The sequence below is a fragment of the Canariomyces notabilis genome, assembly GCF_033297395.1.
Source record: "Canariomyces notabilis strain CBS 508.74 unplaced genomic scaffold N656scaffold_1, whole genome shotgun sequence".
NCBI classification, from domain to species: domain Eukaryota; kingdom Fungi; phylum Ascomycota; class Sordariomycetes; order Sordariales; family Chaetomiaceae; genus Canariomyces; species Canariomyces notabilis.
The window spans coordinates 2286104-2310521 of NW_027041823.1; the positions used below are offsets into that span (position 1 = coordinate 2286104).

Sequence of the window (24418 nt, forward strand, 5' to 3'; positions counted from 1 at the left end):
ATCCAAGCTGCCACACACTCTTTAACGATGGTAACGTACGAAGTCGAAGGTACAGTACAGTACAGTACATACAACTCCGCCGACCTCCACAAAGACAAGAGAAAAAGGGCTGATAACTGAGAGTCCCTTGTCCCGGTCGTTCCAAAAGTTTCCCTTTTTTTCCCCCTCCAATGCTCACGCCCCACTTTGCTGCCGAGTCTTGTGTTTTCGAATGGCACTCGCAGCCGCTGTCGTTCAAGCCTCGCTCCTCTACGACCCTGGTCACATCGTCAACGCACCATTCCCCTCCCGCATCGCCGGCTTCACATAAGCTTATCGAATCGAAGCTGTTTGCAGAGTTAGAGATACTACTAGTAGTAGTACAGTTATATAATCGCTTACATTTGACAAGTAATAGATAGTTAGTACTTAGTAGCACCTGCCTTTGGTATGTGCGTACAGTATTTCCATGGTATCCATACTGTATGTTTGTAAGCGGACCCAAGGCAGCCAGGACGGGGCTAGTGTAACTCAGTTATCCATCCTGCCCCCAGAGCCACAAAGTCGTTCGCTCTCCCGTCGATCAAGCACGAAGTCCCGGGCCCTGTCCTCAGTGTCCTGTCCCTCTGCGCCGCTGCGACAGACAGAAGCTCCTTCCTGCTCAAAGCTTTCCACCCTATCTCACACCACTCTTTTCTCCAAACCCCAACCTTTTTTTTCCCTCCCAAGTCGTCGTTCTCGTTGCGCTGGTTGTAGTCCGTGCCTGCCTGCCACTTACACACCTCCACCCGCCTTCTTATTACGAGCCGCCCCTCGTCATTTTCCTTATTTTTTTCGGCTCGGTATTTTATTTCTCTGTTGTCGCGATCTAGACCAAGAAATCAGCGACAGCATACCACAGCCGAAACTTACACATCCCGGTGCACCTGGCCCCTTATCGCCGGCGGTACCTGACAGCTTTTCTCCACCAGTTGTCGCCGCACGCGCTGCGCGTTTCCACTCGTTCTCACTCTTTCGATCAGCGCGATCGTCACTCAATCGTCCCCATCATCGCGCGGCGCTGCATGCATCGCGAGGCATGAACGGGGATCATAACCAGTCCAGTGCATCATCTGGCGCGCCCGCCAACGCTTTCGTGCCTCTGACGTCGAGCCGCGCAAGCCCATTCCCCGCGACCACCGTCGCGACAAAGAATGCAATGGCTGTACCGGCCTTTCTCCCGCCTGCGCCTTCTTATCGGACGCCTGTGACTGCTCCATCAATTTATACTCGGTCGTTCCCGACCGCCAATTCTTTCGATCGCGACGCGCAAAAGCAGCCTCCCAATGGATTCTCCACGACCCCTCCCACCCTTTCGTCGGCGCTGATCCGGAACCTCCCCCTCAACACTTCGGAGGAGTCACTGCGCTTGATGATGGTTTTCTCCAAAGACCTTGTCGAGGTCGAGGTTCTACCCGTCGAGCAGTCTGGAGACGCAGGTTTCCGATCTGCTATTCTCAGGTTCAAAAGCCCAGCCGGCGCGCAGGAAGCAAAGAACATGCTCGATGGCAAATCCAACATTTCTAACGACGCCGAGATGATTGTCGAGATCCTGGGCTCGACGAGTCCCACTTCCCTGGGCAAGAAATACGCGAATGACGCTATGATCCCTGCGGGCACATCGTCTGCGGCCCCGCCTGCGACCTCCTCGGCAGCTCCGTCGGCTCCGTCGTCGAGGCACACATCGCGATTCAATGGAACATTTCAATCGCTCGAAAAGATGGCATCCCCGTTGAATACCATGTATGGAGATGCCCAAGTCCATGAAACAAACACGCACTATCAAAATATCTTTTCTCCCCAGTCGCCAATCGGGAACCATCTCGCAAACTCCACCCAGGTCACCGGCAAATCGTTAATAGACTCAGCCGAGGACGACGAGACCAAGGAACTCTTGAAGGACCCCGTTGGGTTTGCTGAATTTGCCGAGAATGGCCTGCAGCGCCGCCAGACGGCCCCGCAAATCCCAATCACTCGCATGGCAGGCCTCTCGCTGAACACGAATCCAACGACGGGCCATGTTCCAGTAACTCACTATGGCCACCCAGGGATGGGCAGTTTACCAGGGCTCTCTAATACCATGTCCCCTACGTTGATGTCGGGCCCCGGCATGGTATACAACCCTTCGTTCCGAACAAGCAACTTCCCCCCTGCCAATCCGGCCGATCAGAACCCGCCATGCAATACGCTCTATGTCGGCAATCTTCCTGTTGATACCTCGGAAGAAGAGCTCAAGGCACTGTTCTCGAAGCAACGGGGCTACAAACGGCTTTGTTTCAGGACTAAACAGAACGGGCCCATGTGCTTTGTTGAGTTCGAGGACGTGTCGTTTGCCACCAAGGCATTGAACGATCTCTATGGCCACCTGCTCCATAACAGCGTCAAAGGCGGCATCCGTCTGAGTTTCTCCAAGAACCCGCTCGGCGTCCGATCCGGCCAGACCTCTGGTCAGAGTGCCGCTGGAGCCATGGGCGGCATGAACGGAATGCATCTCGGGTCTACTAGTGGCTTTACTACAGCTAGCGGCCCTCCGCCGGGACTTTCAGCGCCGCCTGGTCTCGGCATGAATCGAGCGGGATACACTGGATCGCCCGGGCGAGGCCTTGGCCCGAACGGCATGTACAGTTCTCCCACCTCCACAGTCGGGCCGAGCAACCCGTGGGGAGGCGCGTACAACGGCATCGGCCACGGACCCATGATGGCCGGCGCTGCCTCGGCCTATCCTCCGCATATGATGGGGAAATAGCCGTCGTCCACTTAATCCCATAGGGCGAGCTCTGCTCCTGTTTTGCGCGGCGTTGGTGGATTCATGAGGGGCGTTGGGGTGATATCCATTTTCTCTAGTTTGTTTCTTTGCTCAACAAGCCATTCGGACGGCCGTTCATTGTGACTGGCTCCAGCTGTTCGGAGGTCTCACACCTCAGCGCCAGGTTTTGATCCGAACTGGGCAATCAGGACCGAACGTTGACCGGCCATTGCTTGCTTGCATGGCATTCCGCGGGCATTCATGACACTGCACTCATAGGCGCTTGGTCTGAGATCAGGATCTCTCTGTCTTGACATGGAACGATTCCCCCCTTTCGCGATGTTTCGTTGGCTTCGTTGCATTTTGTTGGTTGTTTTTGCTGGTTCATTTTCGGGCCGGAGCATCAGAGTCATAGAGGATTGCTTTCATCATCCCTTTTTGGGCATTGGGAGAGAAGAGTAACTCTTGGCTTCTTTTTTTCCGGGGACTCTTACACCTCTCAAGGCGATTGCCTCGCGGCTCTTGACCTCGGGTCCTACACGCACACACGCAACTCACATACGTACATCAGTCATGGCAAGCAGGGCGCAGGTCAAGGGAGGCCGAAAAAAGGAGGGGAAGAATATTGCCGATTTATGTGGCCACACGGCGTTGCGATCAGGTTTATCATCATCCCAGAAGGCACTCGAGCATTCAACGATTACGGATCTTCGTGTATGTCCGGGGAACGGGACCCGGGAGGAGTTCAGGCAAAGGTCGGCATGGTTTTACAACATGACCGGAGGGACAAATGGGTGGGTGGGAGTGGAGTTCTTAATCTTTTCCGTGCTTTTGCAAGCAGATTCGAACAAAACAAAGCAAGCGAACAGTTATGAGATCTGAATCCTTAGCGTATCGCGCCGTTTCCCTAGCTCTCGGTGCGTAACGTCGGGTTAGTCTCTGTACGACGGACGAAGCGAACGAATTCCCACCATCCCCGGTTTCATTATTAATGGCGTGCACGGTTCCGAGGTGAAATGGTGTATGGGTTTACTGAATCTCCTTTTCCGATACAAGCGCAAATGGCAAAGAGAAACAAAATCAAAAGGAAGAACGCGGCTTATGGATACCATCATCGCAAGAGCCAAACAGCTGCACATCTGGGACGGGATACCGACAAAAGACTTGGGAAGGGAGGGAGGATTTGATGTAGCACTTACATGAGCTAAACGGATTTGCATGGAGGGTTCATTTCATTGCTGGTTTGATCTGGGTCGGCGGTTTTCTCACCTTTTGGTTCGGTTCCCCCTTTATTCTTTCAGCATTCGAGGGCCAGTTCGCTGGTCTCTCCTTTTATTTTCTTTCCCTTCTCAATCCCCCTTTTCAGTTTGAAGGGGACCCCTTGATATTTGGTATGCCCCATTTTATTCTTTTATTCTTCCCCAACATTGGCGCGATGGGGTGTTGCTGCGAACGGCAGAGGTGGGCTGAGAAGACCCGCAGGCTTTTTTCAGCTGCTGCGCCAGGAGCGGTAATGTTTTGGTGGCATGTAGCATGGGCGCTATGCTTTGAGGGCTTCATGTCATGGCAATGGTGTTTCTTGGTCGGTTGATGGGTTTCATTCATGCGTTGAGGTACGATAGCTGCGATATCTTTTTGCTTCACCCATATAGAGCAGGTCATTTTGAGGGCAATATACCTGGACGGGTTGCGGATTTGATCTCGCTTCTTCTGTGGGGGCTACCGATCACTTACCGGAAATCGATTATGTGCTGTCGACGTGTGTTGGATGCCGCTATCGCTTGGGTACTTGAAGGTTCCCTATGGTATCCCACACTCTTGTTTCTCGCCGTATGAGGCTGTAGATCAAAGGCTCGTCTACATCGACAACCTTCCATTGATGCCAGCAACAAGACCGAACAAGATAGATCACCATCACAGCGCCTGAGTATCGTAGTTACCACCAGCTTGCATCGCCCAGCCCATCGTCATGGCCGCCCAGAAGTCATTCTGCACATCGGCAGCATCTAATCCGTCCAGGCCTAGCCCTTCGACTGCTTCCCCGCTCCCTCCCGGCCGTCCGCCGGCAGATATCGAACTCCCGCCGAGGTTGCTGGCAAATGTCTCGTCCCAGTATGGGTAATATGGCTCCAGACTGCCGTCCATCATGGGACACCCTTGGTACAAGCTTGAAAGTCTCCCGCCGGGCGCCTCAGCAGGAGGAATAGTCGAGAAACCCGAATGCAGGTCCATGGCGGACTGAGCTTGTTGCTCCTCTAACCTTGCCAGCCGCCTCAGATACTTCTTCTTGACCATGTCTAGCACAATCTTCATGGCGCTGAGCAGATCCATGCTAGTCCTCTGCCCACCAACTCCCCCACCTCCTCTCCCTTCACTGCCATCACTGCCCTTACTGCTCCGACCACTACTACTAGTACCCAAACCAGCCGGCGCCGCACCACCGTCGCCCATCCCAGCCAGCCGATCAAGGTACTCCCCGAACCCGACCAAGCCTCGCGCGGCACGGTCGTCCCAGCCCGGATAATCCGCCAGGGGGAACGACATGCGAAAGCCCAGGATGACGGAGAGGATCAGGGCGGCCCACTCGATGCCGATAAAGGCGTTGAGCTCGGCTGTTGGAAGGGACAGGAAGTACTCGTACAGCGCGTGCAGGCGGGGGATGGCCGAGAGGATGCGGGCGTGGTCCGAGGAGGCAGCACCGTGACCGTGAGCGTGACCGTGCGGGTCCGTACTACCAGTAGTAGTAGTAGTTGGCGGTGGTGGTGGCTGTGGCCGCTTGGGCTTGGTCGAGGGGAGTTTGAGCAGCGGTGCGCTTGGGAGGAACATGCGTGTGAAGAGGATGGAGATGCGTGCGGATGCTGAGAGGTGGTTTGGTTAGGGGAGTCTTCTGGCATTGGGGGGAGTGTGTTGTACTGTACATACGGGTAGCTGCGATCTCGGGGGGCATCCGGGTTTCATACTCGGCCAGCTCAGTCTCCATGCCCCGGATCATCAGGCTGATTTGGTACTCGCTTTGTGAATGGCCGCGTTGTATCCGGCAGAGGGTGTTTGCCTCTTCTACGAATCGCTGGAGGCGGACCTGCCGAACTAATGTTTGATCGCCCCTGAGCTTGCTGTGTGCCTCGAGCAAGTCGCAGCACCTGGCTGTGTACTCGGTGTAGGTGAGTGAGGGGGTGCGGTTCCAGATGGCGCTATTTCTGGTGAACGAGTCAGCATAAGGAAGACTGGGAACTAGTAACGGACATGGCATACGAGGATGAGAGGTAATAGCTTCCCAGGTACAGCCTGATCTGCTCAAGCCGTTCTGGCGCAGGGGGCACATTCATAGAATAGATACCGGGATCTTGATCCAGCTCTAAGTCCGAGACAATGTCGACGACCATGCGCAGGTACTGGAACGCCTGCTTGCTTTTGGGTCTGAGGTGGAACGGGTACCTGTCGAGGTCAGTTTGTGTCTATAAGCTCGTAAAAGAAACGAGTGCTTTAGAGAGATCTTGGCCGAGCCGGGTACTCCAAGGGTCGCGATGAGAAGCGAGGAAAAGCGTCGTCCACTCACCAAGCAATGTAAACAAGCAGCCCCTGAAGCAACTCCAAACTCCTCTCGCCCCCCGCCACAAACTTGAGCCCCAAAATCTTCCTAAACTCCTCGTCATACAAGCTGTGCCCCTGCAGGGTCCGGCTTCCACTCGCGGCCGCGAGAATGGCCAGCAACACAAAGGGCTTTTCCTTAGCCATGCTAGTCACCGTGGCCGCCTCAGAAACCTCGACGCAATGGAAATGGCCCAGCATGACTTTGCGAAAGGTCGCCAACAGCTTACTAGCCGAGTCGAGGTTGAATCGCGGCTGGATGCCCAGACTGGTCGCCAGCGTCCTTGGCTTGGTGCTTGTGGTGGTCTTGCCGCCCTGCTCCTGAGTCTGAGCCTGAGTCTGCGGGAGGGCGGTACTAGTACTAGTAGTGGTGGTGCTGCTGGGCGGGGTGGGCCACTCGCGCGGGCCCTGGTCCATGTTCATGTCCATACCCTGCGCTCCAAAGTCGTTGGCGTCGTAGTAATACTCGTCACCATGATCGTCACCCCCAGACATTAGTGGCGCTAGCTGGTCGATGGCATCCTCGTGGGCCAGGCGAAGTGCCTCGAGGTGGTCGACCACGTCGTCGTCGTCGTTGGGTGGCATGGGTATGTCGATTGTGAAGGTTTTGGAGGGTCCCGGTGGCGGGGGAGGGTGAGAAGCGGTGGCTTGTGTGTCGGAGGGAGCAGAGGAGGCGGCTGCTATGTCTTCTGGTCTTTGGGGGGGACGGCGCAGAGGATCAGTTTAGGAGGAGGCTCATAAGAGGGAAGGGTGTTGAGGACACTTGGTCAATGAAAGACAAAGGAGGTAGTAGGCAATTGTCTTACCGCTTGGGCTGCCTAGGCCGACGTGTTCGAGGGCCAGTCCTGAAGACACACTCTCGTTTGGAACCAAGGCACCTGATAAGTTGTACCAAAATCAGCAAGGGAGGAAAACGATGAGATGTGGAGGACGGCATGGAAAGGGAATTGCTTGGGCTCGTGTATTCGGTGGGGCAGATAAAAACAAATACAGTAACGAGGTGTTGAAGGAGGATCGGGCCGTGGTCTGGCCTACAGCCTAACGTTACCTACCTCCTGCATATCCCAAGCTGGTTGCTGGCCTGGCACTTGACCTTAGCGGACCGACAGGCCTCGCATGCGTTGTTATTGCGAGGGCCTAAGATTGCCCTACTCGAGTTCTCTGCCGTCTCCATGCTCGAGACTGGTCTGTTGGAGGCTTAGTGAACACAAAGTGGCCCAACTTCAAGACGAGCTTGAAGCGATCAGCTGAGCTAGCTAAGGTAACGTGCGAACTGTGTCGTTTGGAATCAGGGTTCCTTGTGGAACTCCGGCCAAGGTCGGGATCAATCTGAACAACTGCTGGTGGAACGTCGTAAGGTTTCGGTGTTAACTTCCGATGACAATCGGCGGTTGAAAAGGGGCTTGGTGGAGCCAAGACCGAGTGAGGTCGGACTCGTGGGTTCCGGGTCGCGGAGGAGTGGAGTGAGAAAGTCTTGGCCTCCGAAGCGCTCCGGAGTATAAGGTGGATCCATCTCCAATGGACCGAAACGCGGGGATTGATGCATTGTTCCCGTAATCCAACTGAAATCATTGGACTTCAGGGGCTGCGATGGAATATCACTTTTTTAATCAGAATTGACCTCCCAATCGACCGTGTCTCTCAGCACCATTAGCTGATGGCTGCTCTCCAAAGAGCTCAACGCAATGCTAAGTGCTAACCAAGAAAAGGAACAGTGTAGAGTTAGTATACAGCACCATTGCTTTCCTCCCGGCCCATCACAAAGTTAGACGCATCTCCGTTACAGACAAGACAGAATAATCAATTCTGCTCCACCGCCCTCTTCTACATCTTGAGGATAAGGTAGGTGATGACACCGGATGCCCGCCTGTCATCTTAGCTCAAATCCACCACCATCACCGCCTCCTCGGCACACCTAACCACCTCACAAAGCGCCCTCATGAGCACAGTATCAGCCGCGTTGTCCTCTTTTCGTCCCTGTCCCTGCGCCTCCAAGTCCACCCGGCCGCCCCCGATGGGAGCCCCCCTCCTGAGCGTGGCAACCAACAAGGCAATACACCTCGCCAGCCCGGCCTGGACCTCCCGCATCGTGGCCGAGGCATCCGCGCCGCCATTCCCGTTGCCGCTTCCGCTTCCGCTTCCGCGTCGGCTATGGCTGTGGTTGTGGCTGGTTCCCTTGGCCGGTGAGCGACTCGGCGCTCGAGTGAGCATCGGTCGGCGGCGGTGGCCGTCGTTGCTCTGGCGGCTGGTGGCCTTGGTTGCGGGACCGGCATCCTCCATGCCCAATACGCTGGCTGCCTTGTCAGGGATTCTTATGTTGTCACGGTTGTGGCCGTCTACTGGAGCGCCGCGGTTGCTATGCTGATACTGATGCTGTCGGTAATGCTGATGGCTTTGTGGAGGGGCGGGTGGACACAGAGAGGTGATGTAGTTGTAGGCTACAAGGTGGGCGAAAAGGGCGTCGCAAAGGTAGTCGGATGCGGCGGGGAAGACGTTCTTGATGGGCGCCCAGCTTGGCATTGCTGCGGTTCGGTTGGCCAAGCTCAATGTTGATATGTTGTTGGCGTTTTGTGGGCTTCTTGGAGCGTATTGAGAATGATGCTGAGACTGGTGTTGGTGCTGCCTCAGCCAGGCCAGGTTCCAGCGCTTGGTTTGTTTTGCATTGCTTGAAATGGATGATAGAGAAGATGATCTGTCATGGTGGCTTCGAAGATGATGATCTAGGTCGGCTCGGTGCTTGAGTTTCTTGGAGTAGCTGCGGATTGTCTCGATCGAGAAGCTTGAGGATAGGAGCATCGTCTCCGGAAAGCAGGAGATCGATACTTGCAGGCTCTCTACCACTTCAGGAGGCAACGGTATGCCTGGCATCGACGTATTCGGCAGATATGGCAGGGTGTTCTGTGCCAAAGCCGGCGTTTCAGCCCTCTCATCGATCCACTGACCCAAGTTAGTCGGTTTTCGCATCGGGGAGAGCGCATGCTGTTCGGGGTCGAGTCTCTCGCCGCTGTGCATCGCTAGAGGAGCGGAGGGTGCATGGATGTGCCGAACCATCTTGTCTTTACCGACCGGGCTTATCAAAGATTGCCCAGCTACGTTGACGACACTTCTACCACTGAATTTTGTTCGTAGAAATCGTTCATGATGTGGAGCTTGGCCTGATATCGGAGGTGAATTGACCGCTGTTGTATCCTGAAGATCGGACGTCGAGTGAGCTGATCCCTCAACGTGACGGTCTCTTCCCGTGAAGGCTTGTTCATGGGTCGCTGGCACTGATGGCGGGATGTTGATAATACGCGGCTTCTCCAGGCGCACCTGGTTGGGCGACGTGTGTGGTTGCAAGTCATCGCCGTAGCGAGCAACAGGAAAATGCAAGGCGGTGGTGGTGCGCGCCCTGGATATTTCACTAGCAGTGTCCGGCGAAGAGTCTGAGGAGTCGTTACCGCCGCCATCCAGCCCAGGATGAGGAAGAGCAGACATCGAACAACTGTAGCGAATTCCTGAGCCAAGCTCGGCTTGCCGAGAATCAACCCGGGCCCCGTACCAGGCCCTAGGCCTAACGCTGTCCATTTTCGGCGAGGATGGCGAGGGTGGCTTTTGCGAAGAAAGGGAAGAGCAGCGGCCGGAAACGGACGTTGCCTCCGTTATAATAGACCGCCCCCTGGTTCGGATCGAAGCGGGTTCCATTCCCGCAGACGCAAGACTGGACGAGTCTGAGAGTTCCCCTTGTACTCTTGGGCGCGTGTCATGACGGCGCAGCATATCCAAGTCCATCCCGGCTTTCAGAATCGGTTGTGTCCGAAGCTGGTCGACTGAGTGCTGGGGTCGGCGGCCGGCTTGTTCTGGAACCGCCGGTTCTCGGAAACCCGGCCGTTCATTCATATGGAAACAGGACTGAAGAAGGAAGGAAAGTCAGACGGTCAATGCCTGTGATACAGCAATCACTTCGAAAAGCCTAGAGATCGCTCATAGGCAACTCAAGCTGATTGCAATTAGCCATAGACCCTCCGAGCTCCTTGAGGTGAACTCGGCAAGGCAGCTTGGAGCGGTAGCAGTGATTGACTGAGCAGATGAGAATAACATGAATGGTAACAAGTCCCTCACACCAAGAAGTAATCGCAAAGGCTTGTCGTATCGACTGTGCAGATCTCCTGGCTTGTGGGACTCCAGACTCGGGTTCCCGCATCGGCGGCCGATGGTGTCGGTAAGGAGTTTTCGTCGACTGGGACGGTGTCTAAGGGGTCAGCCAGTGCCTCCTTAGAGGGTGGGAAGACGGGTCGTTGAGTCTGTTCGTTCCCTTCTGGGCGAGAATAGGCAATTCATGGCATATAATAGGTTCCACATTGTAACACCTCAGTGGGTTGGTGTTGCTCATCGGAAGCGATGGTGTCGCGAGTGACCCCAGTGTTAGCGCATTCGAGGAAGAACATGAGCACAGATTGGCGAAAATGACCGGATATGCTATGACACCGAAAAGCAACATCGACAAAGTCATATCTTCCCAGGACGTGTGTGTCTGCGTCGTGCGGCACCCGGTGCTGGCGCATGCAACCGACGAGTACTACATGCTGCACGGGAACAGGGCCACTGCAGCTGTGAATGCGCCAGAGCTGCTTTTGGTGAACAGTCTCGAATTGAGTAGGCAAGCGATGAGAAGCGGGTAAGTGCATTACGCACCGAGGAAAGCGTGATGATATTGAACGGCCAAATCGGGGGCGGGAGGCGTTCCGACGGCCGTGCGGTTGAAACTTTCAAGAGCCAAACAGACCTCTCTTGTCCTGAATCTGTTTTGCTCTGACGCTGGCGACATCCATCTGCCTTTAATAGTATCGACCTCCCTCTCCACGTCCCTACGGATCTGGAATCTTGAATCTTGCATCGCGCTTGCATTGCGTTAGACAACACGCAATGGTCTGCGTCGGTGACACGATACACGAGATACGCCAACCGGCAATGATCTTCGGTCATGCCGTCCCCTAATTTACCACGCAAGCGCGTGCCTGGTTGTGTCGGGTAGGTACCTAGTATCCACAGTAAATCTTTCGGGAACGTGCTTGCCTTACTCACTACATAGGCTGCCCATTCCATTGGACATTCCAATTCCCAAAGACTCAGAAACAGTTTCGTACCGCATTGAGCAAGCCAGACAGGAAGTCGTGAGTGGAGTTAGTGGATCGGGATGTTCCTGCCAAGGTTCCCTTGCAGTGGTGGTACGGTACAGGGTCCGTAGAGGTGCTGTACTGTACAGTACATACGTTACTTACAATAGGAAATATCTGTATTGAATTGAAGTGAATAGGTAACTTACAGTACGGCTAGGGTGCTCTTCTGAGGTTGACGGGAATCTCATCCTAGGCTCCCCACACCAAGATCAGAGCTTTCATTGCAAGGGGGCGATGAAAGAAGATACACCTGAATAAGTTTCTCAACACCAAACACCAAGGGAAAGTGACAATTGCCGTACCGGTCGACCAATTCCCAAAATATCCTCGCGAGTTGGTTCACTACCACTTCAGTCTTGACGTCGACGACCTTCATTTTCTGTCATACCGACTGTTTTTGGAGTGTGCAGCCCCTGAACACGGGGCGTCGGCAGCAATGCTCACCGAAGAATTCGTCTCGACAATTTGCGGACCTCCTCTCTCCTCCAATACTGCTGTTGCAAAGGATGTTGGCATTTACTGTCATACACTCAGCCCCACCTACTCAGTCAAGTCGACATTTAAAAAGAGTTCGGTCCCAGTGAACTGCCTGGGCGTGAGCGACACACATGTCTTCGCAGCTCAGCACGAGAAAGCCTATGTGCATGTCTACTCCAGGATACGCGGGAACCAGGAGGCTTTCGTTGCCTTTCCAGAAAGGATAAGATGCCTCACGCTTGCCGGCGACGTGCTTGTCATGGGGACAACAGAAGGCCGGCTGATGCTCTGGGAGGTGAGGCTGCAATCATGCAAACGGAATCTTTGAGGAATTTGTCATGTTGACTAACGCGCCTACTACAGACATGCACTGGCCGACTAGTGTCGACTCCTGCTCGCCACGTTCAGGCAGTATCCTGCGTGGTTGCAACGCCCTACCACATCCTCACTGGGTCCGATGATTCAGATATCCACGTCTGGTCTCTTCCACAGTTGCTCGAGCTTGACTCTACCGCAGAGCACGAACCAAAGCGGAGCCTCTCTAACCATAGGGCGGCCATTATGGCGCTCTCGGCTAGCACGAATGCTAGTAGCGACACAAATTTCTGCGTGTCTGCAAGCAAGGATAAGTCGTGTATCATCTGGAACTACCAGACCGGCGACGTGTTGCGGACACTGCTCTTCCCTAGTACTCCCCTCTGTCTCTCCCTCGATCCATCTGCAAGAGCACTTTGTGTATCCTGCGATGACGGCTCGCTCTACTTGGCAGAGTTGTTTGCCTCAAAGCCCCTGTTGGGGGCCCAGTCTGAAGATGCCTCGACGGTGGAGCAGATATCCTCCCCGTTCGGCGCGACTCAATCAGATGTTGGACCCGCCTCTTGCCTGAGCTTTAGCTATGACGGCACTATGCTGCTTACCGGGCATCCGAGGGGCCAAATCTTGAGGTGGGACATAGCAGAAAACAAGTCGCCTGTAGAACTAGCTAACCTCAACGCCGCCGTCACCAATATCGCCTTTATCTCGCCATTCCCAACGCATAGGCCGACAAAGACGGTGACCATCACCAAGCCCACACAGGCGGAGCGGATATACACCTTCACCGGCCAGTTCGAGTCATACTCAGCTCCCGAAACCAGATTTGACTCGCTTCTCGGCGCAACCAGTTTCCCGCAAGACACGCTGGAGAGCGCAATAGCAGCCTTCTATCAGCCGGCTGCTGAGTCCGCCGGAGATCAGGAGTTGCAGAGGCAGAATGAGGAGCTCTGGGAGATCATCAACGAGCAGCGAGCACTCCAGAAGCAAACACTCCAGCGATACGTTGAAGCGAAGTCCAATCGGTAATAGGATAGCTATATGGGAGCCCACTCGTTATGGAACAGACCTTAAAGACCACACCTCCATCTCACTAAACCGAGTGATGCTTCATTCCCCATTTTGGACGTCTTGAAAATAGCCGAGGGCATGGACTCTGAAGCGCCGTATGGGGCCTGTTTTGGCGGTCCATTCTTGCTTCCTAATAAGATATATAAACGTTTTCTCGCAAGGGAAAGGGGGCAAGAATATCTGCCTCTAGTACTCTGCTGCTTGTTTTGGTGTGGGCAGTCTTTACCTGCGCGCTGTTAGTGCAAGCTAGATTTTGTATGTAAAAATCGGCCGCTCTACTATACCTCTTAACAGACCAAGGCATTTACATGAAGCTTGCGTCCCGCAAGCTTGATCGGCCAATATATAAGGCTCCGGCAGTTAGATGTGCTCGCATGCGAATAGACTGCTTCGGCAGGATTAGCGCTGAGAGAAGGACTACCCAAGTGCATCCATTTTGTATGAGGGTGAGGGTAATAGATATGTTGATGTTGACCAGGCATGATATTCGATCCAAACTTGCAACGGCGCTGCCTCCCTGTAAATCTTCTGTGTATATAAATCGACTATTGTCCGCAAACGAGCACATACGACCATACCTACTGGAAAGCTCGGGATCCCGTCCGCTCTCCCCTAGATAAACCAGTAAGGGCCAGATTAGTAGTTGGGTCGGTGACGACCAGCGAATCCCTGGTGTTGTATGTTTTTTTTTTGCATTTTCTGTTCATTTTCCCCCTACCTCCCCAGCCTCTGAGTCTCCTTCCCGTTCCATCGACCCCGTGTAATTCACACTACCTGTACGGAGTAGGTAGGAAGCTTTCTCAGCGAGCAGCAGGCAACGACAACTGTCGAAGACCAACGTGCAGACTGTAGCCACTTCAAGTGAGGTGAGGTGGCCCAAACTTCCAACGTTACCATGCGGGACTTGCCAAGGCCCACTAGACTACATCCAGTAAGTGGGTGGGCATTGTGGATCTGGTTCTCTCAAAGCTCAGCTCAGCTCACTTTCAACTTCCGTCATCGACCATAAGGGCTTGCACTTCATCTTTTGGCAGGTACACGCCGTTATCACCGGCCACCGCCAACGGCAGGACGTCATTCTTGCCTCGAAACAGAATCTACAACAAAAAACGACGATGCACTAATTGAACATCGGTGAACGGAAGCTGCTCAACAGCTCATGTAGCATGTGGAACAGCGCGGCATGGGATAACAGAAGATACCGGCCGATCAGCTGTAGACATCAGTTTCCTGCTCTCCACGCTATATAACCGCTATAATGCGTTTCCGTCTACTTCTATTTCGTCGAGCGGCAGTTCAAAATCCGCAGCGCACGTTTGCGCAAAGCACTGCAGCTCGCTCTGGCCTCCGCTACCGACCACAGGTTCCCTTTCTCTCGGTGCCGACTACAACCGCCGCGCGAGTCCGCTACCTGACCACAGAGCGCAAGGCACAGCTTAAATACGAAATCAAGACCGGCATCAAGTATGTAGGCTACATATGGGTTGCCGGAATCTGCGTGGTTGTTGCCTGGGTCGCTATCGGTCAGGAGCTGCTGGAGCGCCGGTATCCCACCCCACACGAATGGAGGTACATGACCCGTTATCACTTTCGCGGCGGCCACACTGCCCGCTACGAGCCGCCTCCAGGCAGGATTACCGACTGGTTGCAGGTGGGTTGGTGGGCCGAGCGCACTATACAGAGGCTTCAAGACCCTAGCATCGACGGCAAGGACGTCAAGGATGCGCCATCGGATTATCCGCCCGGGACGAAGGACGTCAGCGCTAAATCTGAGAACTGGAGGAGAGGCTACTACGAGGCCCTGATGCTCTACGCCAAGGCAGCAGAGCACATGGAGGGCTGGGTGGTGGATAAGTCGAGGAAGATCTTGTTTCCGCCAGGCGTCATGATCGGGCCGTCAAATCCTTACCCCAAGCCCCTGCCGCCGGGCTACAAGGGCGCTCCGAAGGAGGAAGACTGCGAGTTGCGATTTGAATCGCCAGATACCGTCTACCTCAGAATCCTCTCAACCGTGGGATTTACTAACCGTCAGAGAATCGAAGCTGGCCTAGCGTACGCTTCCTGGCTCGACTACAAGGGCATCACCGGCCCGGCCAGCATCATTCTCGAGGACGCAGTACACCTGGCCGCCTCTGAGCGGCATGATCTGCCCTCAGAGCCCCTGGACAACAAGTCATGGACCCTCAACGACACCGCAGGACCCCCCTCCGAGAACCTGCTGAACGCCCTTACAGCCTACGCCACCTTCCGAGCCCGTCACGGCGACGTATCATCAGCCCTGTCCATCCTCGTCTCCATCCTCAGAGCAAGGCGAAGCCTCCCTGCACCTCCCTCAACCACTTTAGCATCCACCCTCCGATCTCCAGCACCCTCAAAGACAGGTCCCTGGTCCATACTATCCGCCATTTTCACACCACCCGCTTACCCCCCGCCGCCGCCGGACGGCACCGCCCCGCCGGTGCGAGACGCCGGAGAGCTCTGCCAGGAAGCGGCGTTGAGCCTGCACATAGGCGAGATCATGTACGCCTCTTCCAACGCGTCGTCGTCGAGCAAGGAGGAAGGGCTGGCCTGGACGCGCGAGGCCGTCGACATCGCCGAGGAACAGCTCCACAAGCTGCCCGCCGGGGCGCGCGACAAGGATGCCGCCCGCGCCACCTGCCGCGAGTGCCTCGCCACGGGCTTGGGGAACTGGGCGACCATGGTGGCGCGGCTGGCTAGGGAGGAGGAGGAGACGGCCGCTGCGAGGAGGAGGAAGGATAAGGACGGTGCCGCGGCAGGGAGAGGGTGGTTTGGCAGTCTCTGGGGCGAGGGCGTGGCCAAAGCCGAGGATACAAGTCTGCCTAATCGATGGACGGCCGAGCAAAAGGTGATTGAGGAGCGCCAGAGGCGGGTAAAGGACGTATTGGAGGACTTAAAGCCGCTTCCGAGAGGGTGGCAGTCTTGGCTTACTGCGTAAAGGGGCTGAAGATGTGCCGATCAATTGGTTGTGTGTGCATGTATATCATCAGGTTTGGGGAGTTGGATGAGCATGTGTACTTTGATTCTGGCGCAGGTCTATGACGCTCGTTAGGAGTGTTTGCGGTATTGGGCGGATTGGAGGGTCTTTAAATTGCGATGTCGGTTGGCCTTGTATACATGCCAGGAACGAACCGCATGGGGAAGCAATGTATCAGATTGAGAGATCTGTCGGACTAGCTGCCACTCTGGTATGCGTTTATAGGTATCTGAGTTGCTTTCGAGGTCATCACAAACCTCGGATTACGCCATCGAGCCAACTCTTTGAGTATGCAACCCTCAAGGATGTGCTTCGCTTTACATATCCCTTAGTTCTCCACCTTCTCAATGGCGGTCTCGTCAGCGGCCTCTCCTTCCCAGGCACCCCATGAGTCCTCCCCGTTTTCAATGCAGGAGCCATCTTCTTCACCGTAAATCTCAAACATCTCGTTCTTGTATCCGTCGCCCTTCAGCGCTATTTGTTGTATCCACTTCAGCACCGCCGACTGTGTCTCAATGAGCAACATCTCGGTGAGTGCTGCGTTACCTGCGCTGTAAACGGGGCAGCCGAATGAGGTGAAGCATGCCGATTTGGGATTGCCGCCAGCTCCGGCGACCGGGTTGTCCAGCGGCATGTGATGAAGAACGTAGGCACGGCCGCGCTGTTGATCCCCCGTTAGCATGAATTCGAGATAGGGGCCAGTCGCCGCACAAGACAACATACCTCGCTCATGAACTGCTTAAACCCTTCACACTTGAAGTTGGCCGAGTTGTAAAACCCGCCCAATACCACAAGCGTGTTCATCCTATGACCAATCCTTTCCCAGACAGCATGGTCATTTAGGTATTCCTCAACTGCCTCTGCCACGTCCCCGATGGCAATGACGTCCAGCTTCGCCATCTTGTTGACTAGCGTTTCTACAACGCTTTCAAGAACGCAGGCCACGTGCTCGGCAATCGTCCTGTTCTCGGGGATCTCGTTCTTGTCCGGGTCATGGTACACCCCATAGTGCACCGCGCTGCTGAGTGGTATAGAATGGCGGCCAGTCGGCGTCAGTCCCCGTTTGCCCTCCGGCCACCACCACAGCTCGCCTGGGTTGGTGAGAATGATGCCTGGCGGGGACGGGTCGGTGGCAGATGACTGCTGGGCTTTCAGGGCCTGGACGAAACTCAGGACTGAGCCCTTGGTAATGCCGCCTGGTCCGCCGATTACCCGGTGAGCAAGGACGCCGAACTCTTGGGCGGATTCACCGAAGAGGAGGACCACGCGAGTTGAGCGGGCGTGGAGATCGGACGAGATCCGGATGGGAACATGAGGTTTCGTCTTGGGGGTGCCAAGCGGGAGGGTGATGGTAGTTAATCCTTCAGCGTCGAGACGGGAACTGATGATTTTGGCGATTGCTTCTGCAAGAGGTTCAGTTTCCTGATCAAAGGCGGCCTGTAGATTCAACCCACCGTTCATTGCAAAGCGTTGGCGCTCGTTCCATCGCTCGTTCTTGGTCAGGAAATACTTGAAGTAGTAACCAGGGTTCTGGATCGAACGAATCTCGTCAACGTCGTTCACGAAGTAACTTGAAGTAGCAACATGGTCAGTTTCGGCACGGATTTGGATCAAAACGACGGGATGGGTAAACAAACCCGAGCTCGGTGAGGTCGGAGGCGAACACCGGGTCTGCCGGGAGACCTGACCAGCGCCGACGAAACATGGTAGGCGGTTTTAGGTCCTGCGAGAGTGAGGGTAGGGGAAGAAAGCAAGAGACGTAAGGTAAGGATCAAAAGAGGGATCCTTGGATGGGTTTCAAGGGAGAAAGTCAAGGTAACTAACGATCGAGCGTAGTTCGTGGATGGGTTTCGAGGCGAGAAACGTTTCGATGGTTGCAAGAGAGAAGGGAACCGGTACGGAGTACCAGAGGGCAGTTTCCATTATACGCCGTTTTCCGTTTGCTCTTCGTTCGCTCGCAGATTCAGAGGAAGGAGCTCTGTAGGTCTACGGAGGACCTAGTGAGGTCTGCAAATCCAAGTGTTTTGCCATTCAGGCAAGTCGCCGTTTGAACACTGCATGGGCAAACGAGCATCGCGACCTGAGTCCTTGACGTGTGGTAGCAAGCATATGCAGTCAGTCCACCTAGGCAAGCCGGCGGGTGCCATATGAGCCAGGCACGGAAAACGAGCATCACAATATGATGATCTTGAGGGTCGTACTGGACGGTAACAAAGCAATAGCTGGCAAACCAAACATGTCGGTAAGATCTGACTGCATCTCAGGCTAGTTGTGGCACAACGCCTCCACCTTGTTGATTGCTCGTCTGAGACTGGCCCAGGCAAGAAAGGGACTGGCATTCTGCGTTCAGTTCGATAGCATCAACAAGTCAAGCAGCATGGCGGTCTTGGAAAGCAGAATTTTGTCCTCCAGTACACGAGGCAGCGTCCAGGCAGCGTTGGCACACATCACTCCCACCCGCCTACCGCAGTGATGCAGTCATGGAATTCGAACAGAAACCATCGCTCTTCTTCCTCACATCCGGAGCAAGCCCCAGATTGCAATGAAAAAGATGGTTCGCGTCGCCTGGAGGCAGTGTAATACCAGGGACACTGTGGCAGACGACCATGGGCAAGCCCAGAGGGAAGTCCGCCTGGTGACAAAAATTGGAATAATCACGATTCTGCTCCGTAGAGCAGTTTCAGAGATTAAACTGAAAAGAACAGATACTACACTTGATCTAAGCCAAAAGGCAAAGAGAGCTAAGGAAAAAGAGAAAAAGAGAACTGGAAAAGGCGGGAGGGGAGGCGCGATTATATACCCAGCAGGCATGGCCCGTGCCCGTTTGCAGAGCTTGCAGACGCGCACGGACCGTGTCGCAGCCTGCAATGCCAAGCATTGGCTGGATTTTGATTGATGATCGCCGGCATTTCCACACCGCCTGGCAGTATCCACGACCTCGAACTCTGGCGCATCAACCACAATCGAGTTCCGTCGAGGTCAAGCAAGATAAAGCCGACTGCTTTACAAAGGCGCACTTCATTGATTTGCGATCACGGGCTCAATTCTTTCAAATTACCGCCAAGATGTCCATGTTCAGGGCGAAGAAGTTTGATCTTGGGTGCTTTACCAATGTCAGGACACTCCGTGACCATTCCAAGCGCAAGGCTTTCGAAGCCGCTGAGCCCGAGAGGTGCGTGTCTACCTACCTACCTGCCTCTTCTGACGTCTCTCCCGTCCTCTGAGTTACTGACGACCAGCACAGACAAGCGCTCCGCTACATCATCCGCAACACAACGCTTCCTGCCCGTACACGTGCCATGGCCCAATTGCAGCTCGCCCAGATGCACTGCTACACGCGTCCCACTCAGATCCGAAACCGATGTATTCTAGGCGGAAAGTCAAGGGGTGTGCTAAGAGATTTCAAAATGACAAGAGTAAGGCCTTCTGCGTGGGAGACCAAAGTCCTATGCCCTGCTGACGTTATTATAGTACATGTTCCGCTTAAACGCGCTTGCCGGGAACTTGCCCGGCGTGAAGAAGGCGAGCTGGTAGACGAGGCTGCTAGACTCTTTGAAAGGCAAGGGTGCAGCGCTGTTGGATAGCATGTGGAATTTTTCCGGCAGCCCAGGAACAGCAATCTATGAGAAGGCTGTTTGCCCCAACAGACGCGCGGATGTTGAATCGACAGCAACAGCACCATCGACGTCTCGACGTCGGAGTCTATTCTGTGTACAATGATGTTACATTACCAAACCCATGATGAATAAATTTCCCAATGCCCTGAACTCCAAATCCATGTGGCCCAAAGCCAATCCATTTATTCCCATGTATGATGGTGTGTGAAACGCCATTCCAGAAATGTTGAAGACTTTCCTTCTTTCTGCTCAACGGTCTTTACAGCGCCTTGCTGCTCGCCCCCTCGGCTGCGAGTGCCTGGCTGAGACTCTCTGCCGACATGGCCTTCTCACCTGCGCGCTTTCTCAGGACGTTCTCAATGAACGCCTCACCGGCCTTGTAGGAAGACCGTACCAGAGGGCCACTGGCGCAGTATAGGAAGCCCAAATCGAGTGCACGTTGCCGCCAAAGCTCGAACTCTTCAGGCGTAACGTAGCGCTCAACCTTGAGGTGACGCTTAGTTGGCCGCATGTACTGGCCGAAAGTGACGACATCAACGTCAACCTTTCTCAGCTCTAGTGATGAACAAGTCAGTGATGTCCTGTGTTGTTCACAGGCGGAATAGGACCACACTCACCCCTCAATGTCTCCCAGATCTCCTCCTCCGTCTCACCGAGACCCAGCATGATACTCGTCTTGGTGATGATCCCCTCCTTCCCTCTCACCGCCTTGACATGCTCGAGCACTTTCAAGCTCTGCCTGAACGTCGCTCTCCTGTCGCGCACATACGGCGTCAGACCCTCGACCGTTTCGACATTGTGCGCGTACACATCCAGGCCACTCTCGGCGACGATCTTGACCATGTCCAAGTCGCCGCCAAAATCCCCCGTGAGCGCCTCCACCAGGAGGGTAGGCTTCTTGGCCTTGATGCGCCGGATGGTCTCGGCAAAGTGCCGGGCCCCGCCGTCGGCGAGATCATCACGGTCCACGCTCGTCAGGACGACATATCCCAGCCCCCAGCGGGCGAGCGCCTCGGCCGTGTTTTCGGGCTCGTGCGGGTCGAGCGGCGGCGGCTTGCGGCTCGTCTTGACGCTGCAGAAGCGGCACCCCCGCGTGCACGTGTCCCCCATCAGCATGATGGTCGCCGTTGCGGCCGCCTTGCTGCTGCCGCCCCAGCACTCGCCGATGTTGGGGCACCGCGCCTCCTCGCACACCGTGTGCAGGTTCAGTCCGCGCAGGTCGGCTTTGATCTTGGCGAAATTGGGGTTGGCTCCCGCCGACGGGATCGGCGTCTTGAGCCAATCTGGAAGGCGCGTGATGGTGCGCTTGCGACCGTCCGGCCCAACGGTCGCCGTCCGCGGGGCGTAGGCTTCGCTTGGAGATAGGGGAGAGGATGGAGAGGCGAGGAAGTCGGAGAAGGGAGCTACGGTGGTGTCTTTGAAGTAGGTAGGACGCGGCTTGGTCCCGCCGCTGGGATTTGTCGATGAAGATGCGGCATCTTGGTGCTGGTGTTGCTGCCGTTGGGCATCCGACGTCGAGGGAATGGTTGCATATCCCCGGGACGACAGGGCGACGGCACTCGCCACCGAGCGCCGCAGTGGAAGTTGGATCTGCCGAAGCGGGACTGGAGAGGCCATAATAATGCGCTACACCTCGTAGCTAAGGTGTAAGAGACGCCCTCGGGTTTTTCGGCGAAGACGGTGGGATAAACTCAGTGGTCTGCATCAGGAGGTGTCATCATCCGACAAAACGGTTTTCTGCGGTTCACCAGCCCGTTGTCCGCCGATGGTATTCTGGTGCCCCACTGTTACATGTAATTACCTACAAACAGTGTAATTACCCGTAGCCAATTGAGGTAACTTACTTTGCCCCACTGGCAAGGGATCCATTTGACTGCCCTCAACCCTTCTCCGCTCTCCGCGACTGACAGACTGGCTGAGCACTCGAATCCTCGATGTCTCTCTGACCTACTGCAGCCGCTCACTTGCAATACAGAATGTGAATAGAGTGGCAAGGAAATGCAATGCTAGCCAAGAAGTATCCTGTAAACCGCAAGCTGGCTCCTGCTTTCTTCAACTCGTCAACGAATCGAGAAGCTTTCTAGCTCCTTTTCTCTGACTTCCCTCACAAGCGACTCGTCCAGAGACTTCGGGGCCATCAGGCCATCGACATAGGCCGTACCCACCATTTTGTGATGATCATCATCCACTCTTCGGAGAACAAGGGGAGCATTGGCTTGAGGTCCGACTGTCAGGATGTCACCATCCGCAATATCGCGAACCCCTATTCCGAAGAAGCCGCTCTCAGTGACAAACAAGGTTTTCCCCACGAGCCATTTGACGCTTTTGCTACATGCATCCAGAGCATAAAAGGCTTTCTCGAAAGGAACGGATTCAGATTCCAGGTAGTTGGCAGCAAGTTCGTCAAAACTCTCAAGCACCTCCTCGATCGTAAAAGACTCGTTCTGCTTGTCGAACACCACGCAAGCCCATCCGAGTCGATGGATGAGTGTCCCCTGGTCTCTGATCCTCTTAAGGGGGCTGTCTCCCGGCAACGAAGCAGGGTCCGTTTTCAGTAATCCGCAGATCTGCTTCAGAACTCCTGGGCGTTGCTCGTGAAAGTGAAATACAACTTCGCATGCCCCAAGGTTCCGGGCTGAGAGGCTCAGTGTCGTCATGTCTTCGCTCACACGGGCAGGAGGTGCCTCCTCGTAAACCGACAGAGAGCTGTCAAGCACTGAGTGGCCCGGTACATGCATGTTGGGAGACTGTTTGTCTTGAGCATTAAAGTTGGGCACCCAGGAGGGGTAGCGACTGCCTGACAGCCTGTCGTCGAGCAGGGGGAAAGTGTAGTACATCTTCAGACCTTCTTCGTGGTGGATCAGGTAGACTGTGGTTTCTATGACCACTTGGTCTACCGGCTTCTTATAATCAGCCGGATACGCCTTCGCCCAGTCGGGTACCATGCCGTAGACGCCGTAGAATCTGTCGTGGGGATCATAGTGATTCAGCCCGGCAGTGGCCGACAAAAGGCGAGCCACTGGGCGAGGGGATGGCTCCAGGGAGCGCCGAATATGGGGGGCACGGGCGTTCTTCTCTGCTAGTGTGTCCTTGAACTTGGCGAACTGGTTGATAAACTCGTCCTGCTCGCCAGCTGCTGTAGTGCCTTTGTCCGTGTCGTTGTAGAGGTCCTCGATCTGGTTCCAGAGTACGTAATGTATGTCGTCCAGAAACTCGGCAAGGAGCGTGGCCCTGAATTCTATCTCCCCGCATAGGCATATGGGATCGCGTTTTGCCAAGTAGTACTCTTGGTACGTCCACATCCGAGTCCAGTAGGGCATGCTGAATATGTCTAGGAACCCCTCATACGTCCGCAAATAAGCGATCTTGCGCGCTTCCCGTCCCTTTGCCGAAAAGTCGGCCGCCAAGTTCACTTTCGCCCATGAGAGCGAGGCGGGGAGGATGGACGACTTCCATTCACGCGCCCACGACACGGCCAGCTTGATGTTAGGATTCGATGGACCCAGCCAGACAACGACATCTGCCGCGGTGGAGTAGATGTCGCTCATCAGCGGGATTTGGGTATTTTTCTCCTCCACATCCTTCTGGTTGATGCAGACGGCGTCTGCCCAGATCAGCTGAGATCTCAGTGGCGACCTGATAGCGCGGAGTGCTGCTTCAAGATTTACAGTAGCTTCAAAGGGACTGCCGTCGACTATGATAGGTTTCGTTATTGCTGCATTGCCCCAGACGTAGGAGAGCGCATTGAACGCCGGCGGCTTTCGAAGAGACACCGTCTTTAGCTCGCACTGGATCGGACTGTCGCCCTTGCCTCGCAGTAGTTTGAGAACTCTGATTTCGGGGACTTGCGGGTCAAGAGGGCTATAGGATACCATTGCTAAGGATCCTCAAACGGGAGAACAAGTGTCTAAGGCGAGGTACTTTGCAGACCAGAGAAAAGCGAAGAGTTGGGTTGAGACGGCCTTAAACATGAGGGGGTGCTCTCAACAGTTATTATGCCTAGACACGAATCCTTCGGCCCCCAAACATGGGGTAACGTACACAGGTTAACACTTAACATGTTGATATCGATGCCCGAAGCTCTCGACCAGTCTTCCAAGGCTCTCCTGTGGTAACATTGGTCTACCTACTTCAGTGATGCTGTGGTGTGTTCAGAGCTTGGTCCTGTTGGGGTTTGCAGGGAGGTAGATGAGCATACGGTGTAGGTTCTCGTTGGCTCCAGCTTGTCAATTTCGTGAGGCCGATTGGGCAGGCACCACTGATAGATCTGGTAAGGATAGTTGGTAATTACGGGGAACATACGGAGCTACAGGCGATCGGGCATCGTACTGGGTATTGTATATACATAATTTATATACCTTAAGGGTTGTACGGAGTACGATACCGGTTTGTATATATAATACGGAGTACATGATACAGTGATTACAGTAGTACC

The 24418-nt window shown here is 54.8% G+C and overlaps 11 protein-coding genes across 11 annotated transcripts; 4 read left to right on the forward strand and 7 right to left on the reverse strand.

Moving 5' to 3' along the window:
• Positions 1-1177: 1177 nt before the first annotated feature.
• N656DRAFT_699990 (uncharacterized protein) lies at positions 1178-2764 on the forward strand (the record flags this gene model as incomplete). The annotated part of the gene is made up of 1 exon (XM_064810828.1): positions 1178-2764. One exon carries the CDS (start codon positions 1178-1180, stop codon positions 2762-2764), a length of 1587 nt encoding a protein of 528 aa, XP_064675289.1.
• Positions 2765-4552: 1788 nt separating this feature from the next.
• On the reverse strand, positions 4553-7918 carry N656DRAFT_57183 (uncharacterized protein). The gene is made up of 6 exons (XM_064810134.1): positions 7405-7918; positions 7159-7230; positions 6321-7046; positions 6017-6199; positions 5687-5961; positions 4553-5622 (listed from the first exon to the last, which is right to left on the reverse strand). The coding sequence occupies exons 1-6, from the start codon at positions 7524-7526 to the stop codon at positions 4679-4681; spliced, it is 2322 nt and encodes a 773-aa protein (XP_064675290.1). The 5' UTR covers positions 7527-7918; the 3' UTR covers positions 4553-4678.
• A 309-nt stretch (positions 7919-8227) lies between these two features.
• N656DRAFT_764876 (uncharacterized protein) lies at positions 8228-9403 on the reverse strand (the record flags this gene model as incomplete). Its single annotated transcript, XM_064813361.1, has 1 exon — positions 8228-9403. One exon carries the CDS (start codon positions 9401-9403, stop codon positions 8228-8230), a length of 1176 nt encoding a protein of 391 aa, XP_064675291.1.
• Positions 9404-10449: 1046 nt separating this feature from the next.
• Positions 10450-11701, reverse strand: N656DRAFT_57249 (uncharacterized protein). The gene is made up of 2 exons (XM_064810138.1): positions 11027-11701; positions 10450-10962 (listed from the first exon to the last, which is right to left on the reverse strand). Exons 1-2 carry the CDS (start codon positions 11435-11437, stop codon positions 10669-10671), a joined length of 705 nt encoding a protein of 234 aa, XP_064675292.1. The 5' UTR covers positions 11438-11701; the 3' UTR covers positions 10450-10668.
• Positions 11702-11947: 246 nt separating this feature from the next.
• On the forward strand, positions 11948-13329 carry N656DRAFT_699350 (WD40 repeat-like protein; the record flags this gene model as incomplete). The annotated part of the gene is made up of 2 exons (XM_064810780.1): positions 11948-12283; positions 12352-13329. 2 exons carry the CDS (start codon positions 11948-11950, stop codon positions 13327-13329), a joined length of 1314 nt encoding a protein of 437 aa, XP_064675293.1.
• A 1040-nt stretch (positions 13330-14369) lies between these two features.
• N656DRAFT_773908 (uncharacterized protein) lies at positions 14370-16660 on the forward strand. The gene has a single exon (XM_064814158.1). It carries the CDS (start codon positions 14630-14632, stop codon positions 16325-16327), a length of 1698 nt encoding a protein of 565 aa, XP_064675294.1. The 5' UTR covers positions 14370-14629; the 3' UTR covers positions 16328-16660.
• On the reverse strand, positions 16511-18217 carry N656DRAFT_57308 (uncharacterized protein). Its single transcript, XM_064810141.1, has 4 exons — positions 18004-18217; positions 17821-17936; positions 17090-17769; positions 16511-17027 (listed from the first exon to the last, which is right to left on the reverse strand). Exons 1-4 carry the CDS (start codon positions 18069-18071, stop codon positions 16695-16697), a joined length of 1197 nt encoding a protein of 398 aa, XP_064675295.1. The 5' UTR covers positions 18072-18217; the 3' UTR covers positions 16511-16694.
• On the reverse strand, positions 18218-18792 carry N656DRAFT_57313 (uncharacterized protein). The gene has a single exon (XM_064810142.1). The coding sequence runs from the start codon at positions 18703-18705 to the stop codon at positions 18364-18366; it is 342 nt and encodes a 113-aa protein (XP_064675296.1). The 5' UTR covers positions 18706-18792; the 3' UTR covers positions 18218-18363.
• A 533-nt stretch (positions 18793-19325) lies between these two features.
• Positions 19326-20147, forward strand: N656DRAFT_773909 (glucocorticoid receptor-like (DNA-binding domain)). Its single transcript, XM_064814159.1, has 3 exons — positions 19326-19538; positions 19611-19782; positions 19838-20147. The coding sequence occupies exons 1-3, from the start codon at positions 19432-19434 to the stop codon at positions 19898-19900; spliced, it is 342 nt and encodes a 113-aa protein (XP_064675297.1). The 5' UTR covers positions 19326-19431; the 3' UTR covers positions 19901-20147.
• Positions 20146-21720, reverse strand: N656DRAFT_57359 (Lipoate synthase). Its single transcript, XM_064810144.1, has 2 exons — positions 20601-21720; positions 20146-20538 (listed from the first exon to the last, which is right to left on the reverse strand). The coding sequence occupies exons 1-2, from the start codon at positions 21598-21600 to the stop codon at positions 20243-20245; spliced, it is 1296 nt and encodes a 431-aa protein (XP_064675298.1). The 5' UTR covers positions 21601-21720; the 3' UTR covers positions 20146-20242.
• Positions 21721-21743: 23 nt separating this feature from the next.
• N656DRAFT_773910 (HET-domain-containing protein) lies at positions 21744-24200 on the reverse strand. The gene has a single exon (XM_064814160.1). It carries the CDS (start codon positions 23856-23858, stop codon positions 22044-22046), a length of 1815 nt encoding a protein of 604 aa, XP_064675299.1. The 5' UTR covers positions 23859-24200; the 3' UTR covers positions 21744-22043.
• Positions 24201-24418: the final 218 nt, after the last annotated feature.